This window comes from Octodon degus, unplaced genomic scaffold (genome assembly GCF_000260255.1).
Source record: "Octodon degus isolate 3935 unplaced genomic scaffold, OctDeg1.0 scaffold00127, whole genome shotgun sequence".
NCBI lineage: Eukaryota > Metazoa > Chordata > Mammalia > Rodentia > Octodontidae > Octodon > Octodon degus.
This window is the reverse complement of record NW_004524703.1, coordinates 5,320,237-5,339,913: the sequence shown is the minus strand read 5'-3', so window position 1 is coordinate 5,339,913 and position 19,677 is coordinate 5,320,237. Positions and strand designations below refer to the sequence as shown.

Here is a 19,677-nt window from a genome sequence, read left to right as displayed (position 1 = left end):
AAAATATCTAGGCAGATAATTTGAAATGTTTCAGGCAGTTACAGAATATTTTGTGGATTTGGATTTTGCCACCTGCCAATGATAGCTCTGAAATCATGCTACATATCATGGTATTGATAATCCTGTTTAACATGCTTTGAGTCCTTTTTGTCTATGTATTGCTTTGCTCAGCTCTTTCCAGATATATTTCTAACCTTATAAGCAAGTAAAATAAGTGCTCATACTGTCTGTACTTGATGCTCAGCAGCATGATCAAGTCACATAGCTGGGAAGTGGTAGAGAGGGACTTAATCCCACTTGTATTTAATTCCAGAATTTATATTTTATTATAACCTATACAGATTGATTTCTCATATTTTAATGGGAAAAATCCCAGTGTAAGCAGTATATTATAAAATGACTGAATCTATACTAATAACTAAGAAAAGTAACAATTGGAAAATATTTTTTAAGTTTTAATTTTAAAACTATTTTGTAAAGCATACATTTTAGGAATATGTCTTTTAAGAGATGCAAATTTAAACAACACCAGATTCCATCTCACCACAGAAAGAATGGCTAAAATAAACCAGTAACAAATGCTGGCTGGGATGTAGGGAAAAAAAGGAACCCTTCTCCATTGTTAGTAGAAATATAGAGTGGTACAACAATTGTGGAAACCAGTGTAGTTTTTTTTTTTTTTTTTTTTTTGTATTTCTTAAAAAAATAATCGTAGAGGTCCCATTCAACATCTGGGTATTTTTCCAGAAAATTTGCAGACATCATACCACAGCAATATATGTGCATCCATGTTTATAGCAGAATAATCCATGATACCTAAATCTTAGAAACAACCTAAATGCTCCTCAACCAAGGAATTTAAAATTAAATCAGACCCACATGTGCAAACATCATATTGTCTCCTTAGTGTGAGAACCTAAAAGAGAAAAATGGAATCTGAAGGGTAAAACAGATACTAGAAAAAGGGAATGAACTTATTTGTAAGGAAAGAGATACTGAGTTGAGGAGAAGGAGGGGGAAAGAGATTTATCTGTGTATGTAAACAGGATGATTTAGACATTGGGGGGCCGGGGAGATGGCTCAGTGGGATAAGCGGTTGACTGATTTAGACAACTGTACTGTGCATTTCTGCTGGTCTAAGGAGAGGAACAGATAATGCTTAATTTGTTTTGTCTCCTTTTTTCAATTTTTTTTTTAACCTTTTTTCTTCTTGATTTCTTATACATTTCTTTCTTTTTTCCTTCTAATTTTACATGAAGAACTGGTTAGAAGACAGCACTATGTATTACAACAAATACTGTGAAATTGATATTACTTTGTTAAGTGAAATTCTGTCCAACTTGTAATTTTTTGTTTTAATTGTAATTTATATATTCATTAAAAAATAAAAAAAATTAAAGGGCAAAAAATAATTTAAAACTATCTTATAAAGCATATATTTAAGAATATGGTTTTTCATGAACACTAAAATATTTAAAAATAAATAGATGTAAAATTTGGAATAGAAATGAAGAAAGGGGGCCTGCCCCATAGCTCAGTTCTTTAAGTGGCTGTTTCAACAAAGCATTCAGGCTCAGGTTGCTGTGGTTCGATCCCCACAACTCAAGCTAGCCAAACCTACCCTGAAGGCATTCGGAGCCAAAAAAAAAAAAAAAAAAAAAAAAAGAAATGAAGAAAATATGTAATGATATAAAATGTTTTGAGATTAAATTATGTATGTGTCTTTGAGCACATTATTAACACTTTAGTACCATGGTTCTATCACCCTCAAAATTGGGACAATGATATTTACCTTGTAAGATAGTTATGATCACTAACTTAAGAAAAATTTATAATATTCCTACTTTATAGTTCTTAGGTTCCCATTAGTATTTGTTGTAGTCTTTTATTTGTATAGTTCAGATTTGGCATGGAAATATTTTAAAATAACACACAGGCAGTAATTCTCAAAATACTCTTCTTTAATAGGACTATTTTTATTGCTAAAGGAAATATTCTTATCAGTTGGTGAGAGTTTTACCTGTTGATAAATGGCAACTAATAGCTATATAGTCTACTAACTAGTAATTTCATCTCTGAAAGTCTGAACCTTTGGCCATATTTTGTACTTTGGTGTATGCTAATATGGTTTTACATAAAGTAACATCTATGGTAGTAACAGGTAGCTCATCACACATATTCAGTTACTGCAGAGTCTTTTTTTTTTTTTTTTAATGCAAAGTCTTAAGTGGTGAGAAAGAAGAGATGAGATGAATAAGCAGATAGCCTAAAGCCTTTAAGCATTTATCTTAGCGTAACTTAAAGAAACCATAATATAGAGTTTCAGAATTATGTAGCAATTTCTTTCAAAGATCACTCAACAGGCAGTCTAAATAACAGCTATAGTCAAATACTATAATTTTTTAACAGTAGTTTTTTTAGAAAATAAATAAAAACCCATTAAAAATGATACAGAATTTCAAAACAAGATAAGAAGTTAACAATGGTTGTTATATTACACCTTTAAAGTAGTTGTTCACATTATCAGAGATAGGCATGCAAAATTGATCCACCCCAAATTTAAACATTAACTATTCCTTTCAATAAATCAATAGAAATTAGTGGGACAGTTATATTAGCTATCTTGTATGTGTAATAATTTTTCCCCTTTTCTTCTTTTCTCCTTTCCCTCATCCCACTTCTTTCCTTTTGAGCAGTTTCTTTCCCTTTCACAATATCTGTTGTACCTTTTGGATCTTATTTACTTTCAGGTTTTTACACTAGGGAGACAATATGATCTTTACACATGTGGGTCTGATTTATTTCACTTACAAGTATGGTCTCTAGTCGTATCCATTTCCACATAAAAGCCTCTAGTTTATCCTTCTTTATATCTGGGTAATACTCCATTTCTAACAGTAGTTTTAGTGTGATCAATTTTTAAAAATCATGCTATTGTAGTAACTATATACTGAAGTTTAGTAGTATGAAGCATGTGACAGTGGTGTGTTCTTCCTGGGGCCAGGGTCAGTGATGTTGTAGTAGTCCGATCCCATTAATAAAAGCGGTGTCTGTGGTATTATAAGTTGAACTAAATTTAGAAATTTTAAATCTTTTTTAAAAAATGCTTGAAACTATTGTTTGAAGCAAGGTACAATTCCCCTATGATGAATGCTATCACTATGTATATATAAAATGTACCAATAAAAAAATTCAAGAAAAAATAAAAAAAAATAAAAGCAGTGTGGTACAGACTGTTAAGTCATTGCAGTGGATCACAGCAGTCATGCCAACATTGCCCTTAGTTACTATATATTTTTAAACATTTAATAATTTCTAAAGCACTCAATCACTATTTTTTATCCTTTGTGCTTTTAATATGTAAACTTTGGAAATGTTTGGAACAGGTCAACTTCAGACATTCTGGGTAAATAATCTGCTACAGATGAACCACTGTGCTTTGTATTCTTTTAAATTTACGTCTTTGCCTCACTTTTCTGAACTGTTTTAGTAACCATTTTAATGTCTTTCTCTCATAGAGAGTGACAGACCAGAGGGTACAGAGTACATAAATCCTGGTGAAAGACTCATAGAAGAAGGCTGTCTTCATTTAATTTCACTGGGCTCCAAAGCGTTGATGATCCAAGTGTGGGCTGATCCACATAATGGCACTTTAATCTTTCGGTATCAGTTGTCCTAAACTACTAATGCATAGATTTTGCATTTAATAATTTAAGATGTATTAATTTAAAATATGCTAATACAGGTCATTATAGCCAAAAAGAAAGGTTTTATTTAGAAAAAGAAAATACATTATAGCACTCTTAGTACCACTTAAGTGATAGTAGTATAGTATTCTCCCCAAAAATCTATAAGTAAATTCCAGATTATGTTAATATTCTATTAGATTTTGGATCAAATGCTTACTAAAGTTTTATTCAGTAAAGAAAAAAAAATAAAAAAATAAAAAACTCTTTAATAAGGGCTGGCCAAATAGCTCAGCAGATTAAAGCACCTGCAAGCAGGCCCAAGGGCTGGGGATTCCATCCCCAGGGCCTGCCATGGCAGCCCTGCCCCTGGGGCACACTGAGAGAGAGGACAATTGAGACGGGCGTGGTGGCACACGCCTGTAATCCCAGCTCCTGGGAGACTGTAAACAGGCTTCTCACTACAAGTCTAATCTAGTAGTGAACCCCTGAACACCCTGTAGACCCTTCCCTAAAATACACATGCACACACAAAGAAAACATCTTTAATATTGAATTGTTCTTCAGATGTTGTTATTATCAGGCAGATATTTTCCATGTAGATTATATATTTAATAGTTGTTATCTAATAAGCTTATATTCTCCTTGCTGTCTTGCACTTTTTACTGTCTTTTTTATTAAGAGGTAAAAATGTTTTATTTGTAGTAATGTTTGTATAGTATGATATAAAACTCCAAACTAAAACTAATATGTTATTTAGGAATAGATGGTTTCTAAATGTTATAAATATCACCAGATTATTTATATATATTTTCTCTTCACTGCAGTAATCTTTCAGAGCAGGTTATGTCACCAGTATCGCCTAGTATTTAGATATTTATAATATGTATGGTTTCTAAAAGGTTAGTGACTAAATAGAAAAGATTTCACAAAACTTTTTGCAAACTGGGTTCTAGAAATTGTAATACCAGCCAATAAGCCAAATATTTTTTCATAAATTGAATATAAAATAAAATAACTAAATAAATTATTCTGTTAAAAAAAGATTTCTTCTAAGCCAGTTTAAAATAGAAGTGATTTTTAATCTCAAATATTTATGGTTGCTGTCTGTGTTACATACTAAGGTCAGAACTTTTATGATTTAAGCCTGTGCCCTTTTTTCTTTATCTGCAGTGTGTGTATGGATTCAAATGATGACACAAAAGCTGTTTTACTAGCACAGGTTGAATCACAGGAGAATATTTTCCTTACAAGCAAATGGCAACATTTAGTACTCACCTACTTACAGCAGCCCCAAGGAAAAAAGAATGTTTATGGGAAAATCTCCATATGGGTCTGTGGACAGAGGTATGAAGCTTTTTTAGAAAATACACATTAGTCTTGATTACAATTTCAACTTTTATTTGTCTCTTATAGTCCCTGAAATACATTACATAAAACTGAAAGTAAAATTTACTATTAACAGGAATTTATCAGAGTTGGATTTTTTTTTCTATTTATCGCTATCATACACAGTATATCAATCATAGACATAACTGTTGAAAATTAATAGCTGGCCCACTGGAAGCATGAGCTCTGCATCTATGGGTTTAACCAAGTTCTGAATGAAAATTTTGAAGGAAAAAGTTGGTGTCTATGGAACATGTATACTTTTAAAATTATTATTTCCTAAATGGTACAATGTAACAATTTACCAAGCACTCACATTGTATTAGGCATAAGTAATCTAGAGATGATTTAAAGTTACAGGAGAATCTGTGTAGGTTGTTTGCAAATATGCCATGTTATGTGAGGGACTTAAGCATTCTCAGATTCTGGTATCTGGGACAGAAAGTTGAGTCGGGGGACTTCTGAGCCAACACTGTAGATACTGATTGGATGCTGTATTTGGGTTTGAGAAGCTTGCAGCAAACCTGGACATTTAGATATTTATGTATAATGCATATGAGATCTAGGAAGAGAATCTATGATTTTGTCCTTTAAGCCCATCTGTTGCAAAAATCAATCCACAAGGACTTATTCACATAAATTGGCTAAGTGCTTTATTTGCATTGTTTTCTAATTCTCTTAAAGTCACTCAGACTAGATTAGACCACAGATAAACATTTAGCACAAATTAACCTATTCTCATTGATGAATTCATCACATAATTTACTGAGAAATCACCATGTGCCAATCCACAGTGTAGGATGCTGCAGGTGTCATTTCTTACAGCTCTCAGGCTGCAATAATGGAGGAAGGGAGCCAGGGAAATAGCTCAGTAGAATAAGCATTAGCCTGGCAAGTGCAAGGGCCTGGGTTCAATCCCCCGTTCTTTTTTTTTTTTTTTTTAATTTTTCTCGGGTTTTTTTTTTTTTTTTTTTTTTTTAACCAGGGATTGAACTCAGGCCCCTGTGCTTGCCAGGGAAGCATTTATTCCACTGAGCCATCTCCCTGGTAAATCCCTGGTTCTGGAAAAAAAAAAAATGGAGGAAGGTAGGGGGAAAAAGAACCTGCCTGCAAATTGCTCTCAGGCAGCCAGTACATAGTGGATGCCACAGGAAAGAATAGGCTTTGGAAATTAAGAGTTCAGTTTTGTTTTATTCAGTTAAGAAAATATATAATTGGCACCTCATTTTCATATTCTAAAAGAAATGCTACCTGGAAAGTTCTGTCTTCATGTCTGCCCAATCTTGATGGGAGCTGCAGCCAATCAGAAAATCAGTTTGCAAAATCAATGGGACTTGGTGAAGGTATCATGAGTAGACAGGTTTTCTCCACATGGACTCTGTCCTCCCTCTTGAGCTCATACCATGTGCCAGGGATTGTTTCAAGCACTTTATAGAATATCTCACTTCATCCTTCCCCAAACACTACAAAGATATCTTATTATGTCTGTTTCACATATGAGTCAACAGAGACCGAGTGGGTAAGTCAAGCTTGTCCATCATGCCCCACATAAGAAGTAGAGCTGCAACTTGAGCCAAGTTCACACTTTAACCTTATACTTTACTGCCCTTCAGCCTTGCTCTGAATCAGGCCACCTGACATGTCTAGGAATCATAACCTAGTTCTTAGCCAGGGTTAGAGTGAAAGATTAGGTTATCATCTTGGGTAGCTCTAAAGTTAATGAGTACACAGTAGTCAGTTGATTCACAAGTCACTCTTTCTTTACTCTCTCCAATTATTTCTATATTCCTTTGAAGGAACTTTTTCCATTTTGTACAAGTTAATAATTCCATTAGTTTGCAGAGTAGTGAACAAGTCACAAGGACCAAAAATATCCTGTTGACTCAAATTTTGTTCTGTCTTTGTCATTTTCAAATCTATAATTTCTACAAAGAATATATTTCAAAGAGACTGCCTTAATAATATATGACACTAAAAAGAACTGTGAATATCTTATGTTAATTGTTATTTGGTAAATAATACACAAATCTGGTAGAAAGATATAGCAACATACTAGATACTTGATATTTGAATTTATTTTGCATTTGGTTTCTATCCTTAAAAAGCGTATTGTCATAGTGTCACTAGATGGCAGTAGTGTTTCAGGCATGGCCATTTATTTGTTCCAAAAAGATTATTGTAGAATAGTTCAGATCTTACTCAGCTATAAAGAACAATAGACTTGAGACATTTATAGGGAAATGGATGCGATTTGAGTCCATGCTCCTTAATGAAATAAATCAGCCCCACATGTTTGTAAACAGTGTATTGTCTCCCTCTTTAAGAAGCTAAAAGAGTAAATAAGATCCAAAATGTTCAATAGATATTATGGAATGGGAAGAAAATGCTCAAAAGGAAAGACAGACTTGAGTGGGGAAAAAGGAGAAAAGAAGGAAGGGAAAGGGGAAAAAATACACACACACACACACACACACACACACACACACACACACACACAAGGTGGGTCAGATAGTTATACTACTTGCTATTAGCTCATTGAAAGGAAAGGTTTTTATCCCTATCTTGTTTAATCAGTTTTTCATGCCTATATTTTGTTTTTGTTTTCGGGGTTTTCTTTGGTACTGGGGATTGAACTCAAGACCTTGCACTTTCCAGGCAGGCACTTCTGCTGCTGTGCTGTCTCCCCACCTATACCTTGTAATATGAGCAACTACTTTGAAAATGATACGCAGTATACTAACCATTGTTATTCTCTTACAATCTTTTGTTTTGGTACTAGCAACCAAACTCAGGACCTTGCACTTTCTAGGCAGGTGCTTATGCCATTGAGGTATCTCCCTGGCCTGCTCTCCTACAATCTTGTCTTGAAATTTTGTACATTGTTTTTATTATTTTTCCTTTCATTAAAATAAAAAAGAATATTTCAGGTCTTTTATTTAAAAAATTCCTATAAGATAAAGTTATATTAAAGAGAAACAAAAGAATCTTAAAAGAAAGTTTTAAATAAGTACATCTAAAATTGCAATTCTTTAAAGAACTAACCGGGCCAGGGTTGTAGCTGAGTAGTGCAGGGCTTGCCTGGCAAGCATGAGGCCCTGAGTTCAATTTCCAGTACAAAAAAAAAAAAGGAGGAGGAGGAGGAACCACCACCGCCAAGATTCCGGAACGGGGGATTGAACTCAGGCCCTTGCGCTTGCCAGGGAAGCGCTTATTCTACTGAGCTATCTCCCCAGCCCTCATCTTGGCTTTTTCTAAGTCTTTATCTTGTTCACAAACTTACAGAACTTAAGACATTTCTAAAGTCGGGATGGACCTTGGCACTTGGCAGCTTCATAGGTGATGAAGTCTTCCCAACTTCTATGTCTTTCTATAAGAAAGATTTACTTTATCTTTGCTGGTATTCTTTGTTTTGTAAGCATTCCTGTAACTTTTATCCATGAAGAAAAAAGAAGAAACTAATCAAAAGCTCCTTAATCCTTAGCACTGAAAAAACCATTATTATTTCAGTGGCCAGACAGAGCAAAACTTGGGGAAGTGATTCTGTTTATGATTAATTTTTTTAAAAATTTTATTTATTTGTGTGTGTGTGTGTGTGTGTGGCCAGCTCAGCCCACCAGGGGGCAGGGCTGGCTGGCATGTGGTGCTGGGGGATTGAACCGCAGTCCCTGTACTTTACTAAGCTTACTCCAAGTAGGTGCTTTAGACCACTGAGCCATCTCACCAGCCCCTATGATTAATTTTTGATGACCTCATAAAAGGCACAGGTTTAGGAATTGTTTATCAAAATGGTAAGAGGCAATGTTGGTTTCTGTAAACTAAGAAAGTGTAAATGCAGAAGTGAAATGACAAAACTTATAGCAAATATCAGATATGCTTCCACCAGGCTGCTGTGTACCCAGGCATATGTACTGTTGCCTGTTTTCTGTGGCTTGTGGACCATAGCACCTGTGACCAAAGAGGCTGAAGAGTCAGTCCTGTCAGTGCCGTTATCACCAACCATCCAATACTGAACCAAGAAAAATGGTTTAAGAATGTCCGTCCCATCATTAAACATTCATTCTTTAAACATAGTTTAGTACTCCCTGAACTAATTGCCATAACTTTGTTTTAAATGTAGGAAGCCTGATGTGATTTTGGAGTTTACACTCCCAAGAAAAACAAGTTTATCATCTGATAGCAATAAAACATTTTGCATGATCGGCCATTGTTTGTCATCCCAAGAAGAGTTTTTGCAATTGGCTGGAAAATGGGACCTGGGAAATTTGCTCCTCTTTAATGGTATATTTTCCCCTTTGAAATATTTGAAATATTTCTACATTTTTCCTTCACTTAACCTGATTAAAAAGTTGGTTTTTGTTCCATCACCTGTTTTTAATAATTACTATATTTCCAAGATTCTAAAATGCTTTTAAGATATTTTAATATTTTATAACTTAAATGTGTTTTATAAGCAGTGTGTACATTTAATAGGAAAATGCATCCCCTCTCCTCCCTCACTTCATATATTAAGCCAATATTATTTTACAATCCTGGGAAAATGTAATATCATGACTAGTATACTTAGAGTGAGAATGTTTATCTCTTCTATTTATAATTTTAGATAAGCCCTATTCACATACCGAATTTTAGGGAAAATAGTAATGTGATTTTTAAAAATGTGTCATTAAACCTCACATTAGTGGCAGGCAGACTATATTTGTTAGCTATATAAGAAGGAATAAAGATATCAATTCCAATATCATTTAAAAACAGAATTTACCTTGCTGACCCTGCCCTCGGACATGCTGAGCTGGCCACTAAGTCTGGGTGTGGTGGCGTATGTCTATAATCTCAGCACTGGGGAGGCTGAAAACAGAAGGATCACTATGTCTGAGCTGTGTAGTGAGACCTGTACCAAATATATAAAATTTAAAAAATAAAATACAAGAATAAAAACAGAATTTACGAAGTTATAGCTTACATTTATTTAAAAAGCAAAGTTAAACAAAACCAAAGACCTGTTTGGTTTGAGGTAAAAATAGAAATTTCATTTTATCGAGGGCCCCACGATTAACTTCATACGTATCGATTCATCTTTTATCATGATTGTTATAGGTTCTCATACTAATTCTCATACTAATTTGAAAACTGAAGCTTTATCAATTTTTATCAGACACATGAACTGAAAAAATTTGAGAAAAATATCTTGTTTTATTGTCTTTTATTAAAAATTCTGCTTGAGTATTTTAAATAAGTAACTTTACTTTTCTACTATCTAGGAGCTAAGATTGGTTCACAAGAGGCCTTTTATCTATATGCTTGTGGACCTAACTATACATCTATAATACCGTGTAAATATGGGAAACCTGTGCATGACTACTCCAAATATATTGATAAGGACATTTTGCAATGTGAACAGATCAGAGAACTTTTTATGAGCAAGAAAGATATGGACATTGGTCTCTTAATTGTAAGTTTTAATGTTATAACTCTTTATAGTGAACTTTGTATGGGTTTATTTATTGAAAGAGTAATTAACAATGAATTATAGCTCTAAAGATTTTAAAATTTTGTTCCATGATATTTTCTTTTCTTGCAATACTTTTTCTGAAACAAATTTGAAATACTTTATCCTTCTCTCAAACTGCGTTACATGTTGTAAATTTGTATCTTTTTATCTTGGAATTAAATTTCTATAGTAATTTATTAGTTCTTTCATATCTACTAATCATTAAGGGAAAAAAATTTTTTTTTAACTTTCTGCAGATTTATTCCAGAAGGGCTCAGTCCTTCTTGGCAGCTGCCTTCCTCATGGTGGCCAGCACATTGCTCAGCTCCTCAAGCTTCCCTTTGGGCACAGATGTGTGTCCCCACCTGTTTCTTGGTGAACTTCTGGGCACGTTTGTCCTTGGAGACCTTGAGCAGCTCCATGGTGCCACTTGTAGGAGACAAAGCCATGCACCTCCCAAGTCATGTCCTGCATGTCCTGCATGAACTTGGTGTGTTTGGTGAAGTGTCCGTGACGGCTGCTGTGCCTCAGTTTGCTCATATTCTTAGTCACCTTGTGGCCCTTGTTGGAGCCCACAAGCCAGAGAGGATAGTGGAGGGCCATGGCTACTGTTCTTCAATGGTTGCTGTGGCTGAAGGAAAATTTTTTATGGTGCAATGAAAATGTAACACTTGTTAGTCTGACATACTCTTAAAAATACTACTGATTATGTTTGATTTTCATACCTAAAAGTTAATAGTAATATTCATTTATAACATTAGTTTTAATTACATGTATTCAGATTTTAGACAATTTTAGTATCAATTAGAATTATAAATTTATCTTCAGAGTTTTGCTAACATGAGCCTATTGCTTTTTTGGTTGTTCTAATATTTTGTTCTAGCAGTATATAATTTAGGAGTTACTGGTGGGAATGTTTCATAAATTGCAACTAGAAAGAACACAGATTTCATAGTATTAGAAGAACTACTAAAAGCTAGTATATCTGGCTTTGAAACTATTCCTCCTTCTCTTGTTTCTATGAGAATTGCATTTGTAGACTGGAGGTATTTCTTCCTTGGAGGCTACCATTTAGGAATGTATTTGTTTGCTGCTGCTGCTACTGCTGTTGTTGTTATTAAGGTATATATTTCAAATCAAAATAGATTATATTTTAAAACTGTAATAGTTAAGGGAGAAATTATAATAGAAATTATAAAACACTCAACTTTTATCTGTGATAAAATAAGTGTAGAGTAGATAACTATGAATTTACCTAAAACTCTGACCTTAGGTGTGCAATCTTTTTCTCCAAAAGGAATATTTAAAATGGTATGTGGAAAACAGATTTTTCTTGTCAACTATTGCTGATGGAGGTCAGGGGTGCTAACTGATTTATAGTTTTTGGGCATTGTTATGCTACAAAGAATGATACCTCCTCAAGAAAACATACTTTAGGGAACTGGTTATCAAAGCCAAGAGTACACCAGAATCACCCATAGGGCCTACTCAAACAAAGATTGTTAGAGCCTCTGATGCAATAGGTCTAAAGTGTGGCTCAAGAATTTACTTTTCCCATAAACAGTTGAGTGATGTTTATACCACAATTGGAACTTCTGCTTTAGGGACACAGGTTCTCATACAAGTATTTTTTCAACTAATAATTTTATTTATTTGTTTATTTTTATTCATTTTATTGAGAAATAGCAATAAGAAAGTTTCACAATAGGTTAGCAGGACAGTTACAATAATTAATACATTGCATATTGTTGTCTTCATAGTAGTTATTCATAGTACAAAATGCAGATATGATATCTGTCCAAACACTGTCAAATCTTTCTTCTCATTGAATTAAGAGAAATAGCTGTATATCTATCCTATTTATTCACTACAAAATGGTCATTTATATCCTTTTTTGTTTAGTTTTGTCAAAGTTGGGTATTCCATTGCCATTTAAATATTGTAGGTGTGTGAATTCAGCAAAATAATCCAATATAGTCCAGTAATTCATAACACTAGTGGGTTAGCCATAGGACTGGCAATGTCAGAATCAACTAATAATTTTAGCAGTCTAGTTTTTTGTTTTGTTTTCATGAAAATAATTTCCTTAATCCTTTTGTTTTTTCCTGAATAGAATTTAGGTCGTATTCTAAGGATTTATGTGAAAACGTTTTTAGAAAGCACTTTCTTTGGGTTTTATGAGGCCTCCAAGAGATTAAGGCAGGGATAGTGTGGTCCTGTCAAGGTATGATGTCAACTTGCTAATGGTAGCTGACATGGACCAGAAACTGGTTTTCCAATTCCAGAAACTGGTACAATTATATACAATAAATGTGTAGTTGGTTTTATTGGTGTACAATTAGCACAATGGTATTTCTTATGAAACTGTACTTAAATTGCTTTGTGTGTTATGATAAAGCAATTTAAACCCAAAAGCCCCACCAACTTCTGTGAGATGTTAAATGTACAAGAGATTCCCTAAGCATGGGCTGAGTAGCTGCTGCCGCTAAGATCACTTCACAGTACATTCGGTATTTAAAGTTTATCTTAGTTTTAAAGAAATTCAGAAAAGCTAGACATAGAGCCAGTAGTTGATTGAAACTACTCTCTGCATGGAAGAAATACTGAAAACTCTACTGAATTTTATTTAGTTGTGCCAACAGTATGATTTTTTTTTTTTTTTTTTTTTTGCGGTACCAGGGATCAAACTCAGGATGTTGCACTTGCCAGGCAGGTGCTTATGCCAGTAAGCTATATCCCCAGCCCCTAGTGTGAAATTTTATTCTAACAAAAATATAGTTTAGAGTCCTATTTATTTATTTATTTATTTATTTTAGAGTCACTTTTAAATGAGTACCCAGCCCATGAGCAAATCTATGGCAAAATTCTGGGTAAATTGACCCAGAGTTCCCACATTCCTCAGTGCTTAGAACAGTGCTTAGTGTACAATAAGAGTGATATAAGATTTAGCTGTCATTTATAATAACAGTAAGTATACTTTCATGCTTATTCTAAATTGATAAAACCAGGCTCCTCAGTTTTGATGTAGTATGTAATCTTGGTCACAGCCCAGTGATACTGGTCATTTCTTCCGTGGGAAGCAGCCTTGCTTCTCATGTTTGTATTTGTTCAGTGTAACAGCTGTCTTTTCTAAAAGAAAGATAAAGACTGGCTGACTGTCTTTCCACTTTGAAATATTTATTTGGTAGTTGATAACTTGCATTTTAAGCTTTGTTTTGTAACTATGCTACAAACAAGTATTTGTCTTTCAGGAAAGTCTTTCAGTTGTTTATACAACATACTTTCCCACTCAGTACACCATTTATGAGCCAGTGATTAGACTCAAGAGTCACGTGAAAGCCCAACTCTCTCAACGACCTTTCAGCTCAAAAGAAGTCCAGAGCATCTTACTAGAACCTCCCCAGATAAAGAGCCTCCAGCCTACTGAATGTAATACTATTCAAGGCATTCTGCATGAGATTGGTGGAACTGGTATATTTGTCTTTCTCTTTGCTAGGGTAAGATTCACTGATTAAGATTTTGTTAAAGAGAAAATATTTTATTATTGATAAAGAATTTCTTGTGGGTTACCAAAACATGCTACACCTAACTTTATTAAATGTTTCAGATAATAAGTAACATATTAAAAATAACCCTTTTGCCATAGATAATTATGTTTTTTCTAATTTGTGAAGAATTTAGAATTTCTTTAGTATCCATAAATACAATTGGAACAAGTAAATGTTAAATGTACAAACTTTAAATTGCATTGGGAAAAAAAATGCTTGCTGTAGTAATGTTATGAAAGAAATATATTTTTTTAAATGAGGTTTTTGAAATTTTTATCCCTTAAGCTTCCCAACACATGGGAGGAAACCAAAGGTTAACAAATAAGCAAAAATGTTTTCATTTATTTGAGTTTGGAGGATTTTTTTTTATAAAGAAGAGAAATAACTTTCTAAAGTTTGACTCAGACTTTAAGTAGTACTTAGGAATAGATTATTTGTTGTATTTAGTTATTTGATGGTAGAGACTAGCTTTTCTGATAGAGTGGTAAGTTAATAATTATGTATTATCTATTTCAGAGATTGCTAAATCCATAATAGGGGCACAAAAGTCTCACTTTGGAACAAATCATTTGTGTTTTCTCAGGTCCATATGTTTGTGTAGTTGAAATCTTTATTTTCCTTCATCCTCAGAATGCCATTTTATCTTTAAATATAACTTCTAAAACAATAAATTTTCATACTATCTTCATAACTGGCTTACTTTCTTTAGTGGGCTGGACTGATAATTTTACAATATGAGACATGTCAGCTTCTGGTGTTGGTGTTCCATGCTTTGCAAGTGGTCTTTTCTTCCATGCCTCTTTTTCAATACTTTTTTCCCATCTAGTATCTAAATTTTCTACTACTGTTTTAAAATTTAAGTCTCTTCATTTAATTCCTAGGCAATATTTTTTGATCTTCTTTTATTCACTATATAATTTTAAAATGTGTATCCTTGGTTTTTTCTTTTTCATCCAGGTATTGAATAGAAGCTCGTTATGGCCACTGTTACACAGTGATTAGATCCTTGAGAAAATGCTTAAATTTCTATCATGTATACCTTTAGGATCATGCCAATAAGATTTTTGAAGTATACTTTCACATTTAACACTTAGAAATTTCTTTTTGTATCCTGTCTCTTCCCATTTAAAAGTAGAATTTAGTTTCCTTAAAATCTTCACATCTACATGAGTAGCCCTTCTTTCAGCCTCATCTTCAGCTAGATAGGCTACCTGCAACCTCCTGGATGTACCATGAACTTCACTTTAGATCTGCACCCAGCCCTGGGAATCTTTTATCCCTGCTTTCCAAGCTTTGGCTCAACTGCCAAGCTGCCTTCTTTCTCTCTCAGGAGGAATCAGAATAGTCTCTATGCAATCTTGGAATTACTTCCAATAGAAACTAAACTTGCTTATGGACACTGTGGTAGGTAATTACACATGTTAAACTTATGACACTATGGAAGTTAATCACACATATTAAATTTTTACTTTGAACAGATTAGAAAAAAAGTATATCCACTTTTTGTCTTTAGGTTGTTGAACTCAGTGGCTGTGAAGAAACTCAGGCATTAGCACTACGAGTTATACTCTCTTTAATTAAATACAACCAACAGAGAATACATGAATTAGACAATTGCAATGGACTTTCCATGATTCATCAGGTGTTGATCAAACAAAAATGCATTGTTGGCTTTCACATTTTGAAGGTATGACTTTATAAAACTTACTTTGGTGGGGGCCAGCGAGATAGCTCAGTGGACTAAAGCACCTGCTTAGGCAAGCTTAGGCAAGCACAGGGACCACAGTTCGATCCCCAGGACCACATGATGTGCCAGTCCCATCCCAGGTTAGACTGAGCTGGACAGAGTCTGGGCCAAGTGGCGCACCCCTGTAATCTCAGCACTGGGAAAAAAGCAGGAGAATCATTATAAGTCTGAGCTGCATAGTGAGACCCTCTAACAACCAAATACATTAAAAAAGTAAATAAAATTTACTGTAATGATTCCTAGTAATGATTCTCATCTTTCATCAAAGTCTGTTAATAATACTTTTATGTTTCAGTTATTCCTGAAGAAAATGAAGGTAGTTCATTAGTGTATATTTAATTAAACAAAAGTACTCTTCTGGTTCTTTTCAACATTTAAGTAATTACATCTTCTTCTTGTATTATTTTTTAAAATCATTTCAGAAAAATAAGAAAAAAATAAGCTCAAAGAATTTTAGATTTGAATGGACCATAAATGCCCCCAAGCAGCCTCTTTTCTGTGATTGAAGAGATTATTATTTGCCTAACTTCCACAGTTATGAAAGAAAAATCAGTTCTCCAAGCATTGGAAATACACATGGTATCAGCCAGTGCTACTGCAAATAGTTTTTAGAGTTACAAAGATCCGCATTTTAAAGTTACAAGTAAAGGACTGCTAAGGTTAAAGGCTTAATGTTTTTGTTTGGTTAATCATTTACTAATACATCTTGTATTAATGCTTATTTTTCATAGACCCTTCTTGAGGGTTGCTGTGGTGAAGAGATTATTTACATCAATGAAAATGGAGAGTTTAAATTGGATGTAGAGTCCAGTGCTATAATCCAAGATGTTAAGCTTTTAGAGGAGCTGCTACTTGACTGGAAGATATGGAATAAGGCACAGGTATGTAATATATGTTTCTTTTCTTTTTTATTATGGTAAAATACATATAACATAAAACTTACTATCTTAACCATTTTATTTTATTTTTTATTTATTTATTTTTATTTATTTTTTTACAATGAAAGCAAAGACAGATTTATTTGGGTACATAAAATGCTAGGCAGAGGTTCAGTTACTGAGCAAGTGTTTTCTCAGGTATGGAGGACTGAGAACTTTTAGGAGAAAAAAAAAGGGAAAATGGACCCAGCAGGGGTAACTTGTTTTGATAATATTTTTAAAAAATAATTTTATTGAGAAACAAATAGCAATGAGACAGTTTCAAAACCGATTATTAGCACAATTTCAATAATTAATACATTGCATATTGTTGCCTTAGTGGCTATTCATTGTACAAGATGCAGAGATGACATTCTGTCCACAAACACAATTATAACAAATCGATTCACTGAATTAAGAGAATGCAGCTGTATATCTATCCTGACTATTTTTTCCATAATTTTATTGATAAACAAATAGTAATGAGACAGTTTCAAATCAAATTGGTAGGACAGTTTCAATAATTAACACATTGCATACATGTGTTTAATGGTTAACTGCTGTACAAGATGCAGACATGATATCCTATCTACAAACACCATGAGAACAAATCACTCTATTCATTAAGAGAATGTAACTATATATCTATCCTAACCACTTTGAATACACAGATACAAAATGGACATTCATCTGTATCCCCTTTTTTGTTAAGTTCCATTATTTGAATATCATAGGTGTGTTAACTCAGCAAAATAATCTAAAAGAGTTCAGTAGTCCATAATAGTATTGGGTCTTCCACTTGACTGGCAATGTCAGAAATTGTTGACCTGAGTCCCCTACAGCTCAACATACCAGCATGGCTTTACTTCTTATATTTCATTTTTATACTTTTCTGCTGGATGGTTAAGACCAAGGTAAAGCAGGACCTATGCAACAAGAGTTGTAGCTTTTGGATCTGATAAGGTCAGTGAAATTACCTCAGGATTTATCCTGAGATCCTGTACCTCAGATTGTTTGTCAGTGTCAGCCATGTGGATGAGTCATGGCCATTGCTTGGCCAATGTGCTCTCTGTGAAAGCCTGAGAAAATGTTTTCTCTCCATGTGACTCTCCTTAGGCACACTCTACATCATGGATCACTTTCCTCTTTGGCCCCATAATCTCCTTGATCAGAAAATTTGGGACACTGCTGAGTTACATGACATTACAGTACAAGTTCTCATATGTCCTGAGTCTTAATTGAACTTGGAAGCCTAGGGCCAAAATGTTGGCTTTCCTTGCAGCCCTCCTTTTCATCTTATCTTAACCATTTTAAGTGTATAGTTCACTAGTATTAAATTGAATCACAGTGTCATATAACCATCACCACCATCAGCCTCCATAATTCTTTCTGTCTTATAAAACTACAACTCTATATCTGTTAAATAATAACTTCCCACTCCCTGCCTTCTCAGCTCTGGAAAATTTTATTTATTGACTTTATATGTGCCCTACTTTTCTCATTGCTGAGATAAAAATATCTAAGACCCACAAGTTAAAGGAGGAAAGGTTTATTTCAGCTTGTAGTTTGTAGAAATTTTAGTCCATAGTTGGCTGGCTCTAAGGCAGGGCAGCATGGCAGAGAAGCATTGCAGAGGAGAAATAGTCCATGGTAAAGCAGGCAGGAGACGCATCAAGAAGCAGCAACAAACTGCAACCTGATTCTCTCCCTCTCTTTATATTCCACCTAGGATATAAGCCTATTGATTGGTGCCACCCATGCCCGGAGTGAGGGCTTTTATTATCCATGCACAGTACTATGCTAATTCCAATCATTGGTCTTAATTAATGTCACACACCCTTAATCCTAGTATCACACACCCTGGATCCATTGAACTCTGAAAAACCCCAACTGTGAGTGCAGGAGGCTTTGGGGGTACATTTAGATGCAAGCCATAATACTACTTTGTCTCATATAAGTGGAATCATGATACTTGATTTTTTGTCTTTTTATGATTAATTTATATCACTCAGCATAATGTCCTCAATGTTTCATTCAGGTGTAAGTACATCAGAATTTCTTCCTCTTTAAAGTTGAATAATATTCCATTGTATGCATGTATATGTATATATATATTACCAACTGTATTGCTTAACTACTCACCTGTCAAGGGAACTTGGGTTGCTTCCACATTTCAGCAATTGTGATAGAAACATGTACTTTAAAAAGTTTGCCTAATGAGTCTTTTGAAGAAAAATGAGTTTATTGCTTCAGTGGGATGTTAGTTACAAATGGAAATTTGGAGATCATTTCCTGTGTGAAGTTCAGGTGTGCTAAGCTAGAAGATCAGGATCAGATCTTGGACTGGGTCAGAATGCTTCACTAAGAAAAGCAAACATGAGCTCATTTGGGCCTCTTGGGAGTTTACATTTAGTATAAACGCTATATTAAGACTCTGGCCTTGAAGGATTCTGGGGTTCTGGGTCCAGGAGACAGAAATGGACACATCTCTAAGTAGAGGAACCATACTGGTGGAAGGCAGAGCCTGGATCGTGATGTAGGGCAAACTCTAATTATGTAAACAATATAGATGGATCTTAGGTATAGGCACACTATGTCACACTTGGAATGGAGGAACACCAGGCTTTATGGGGCCCTACAAAGGAATAAGAACTGTTTCTTTTCTGCCCCAGCTTGCAACAGTCCTAATGACAGGCTCAGACAGGCTGTTCAGTTCTATTATAGACTGTTTTCTGAAGTGTGACAGTATGCTAATCAGGTATTGGTGATTTTTCAAGGAAATATATTATCTACAATTAACTAGAATATAGCAACATTACTATAAATCTTAATAATTTGCAAAGCAAGTCAGAGTATATACCTTTAGGTTTGGTTTTTTTTTAATGTATTTATTTATTTATTT

General features: G+C 34.2%; 1 protein-coding gene across 1 annotated transcript in view; it reads left to right on the top strand.

Annotated features, from left to right (window-relative positions):
- The window catches only part of Lyst (lysosomal trafficking regulator), a 289,805-nt gene that overhangs the window by 85,148 nt on the left and 184,980 nt on the right, over window positions 1-19,677 (top strand). Inside the window, exons 13-19 of the mRNA XM_023700860.1 lie at window positions 3,519-3,663; window positions 4,860-5,033; window positions 9,193-9,353; window positions 10,334-10,524; window positions 13,815-14,060; window positions 15,625-15,798; window positions 16,590-16,739. Coding sequence (XP_023556628.1) covers window positions 3,519-3,663; window positions 4,860-5,033; window positions 9,193-9,353; window positions 10,334-10,524; window positions 13,815-14,060; window positions 15,625-15,798; window positions 16,590-16,739 — 1,241 coding nt within the window. The remainder of the gene's footprint in view (window positions 1-3,518; window positions 3,664-4,859; window positions 5,034-9,192; window positions 9,354-10,333; window positions 10,525-13,814; window positions 14,061-15,624; window positions 15,799-16,589; window positions 16,740-19,677) is intronic.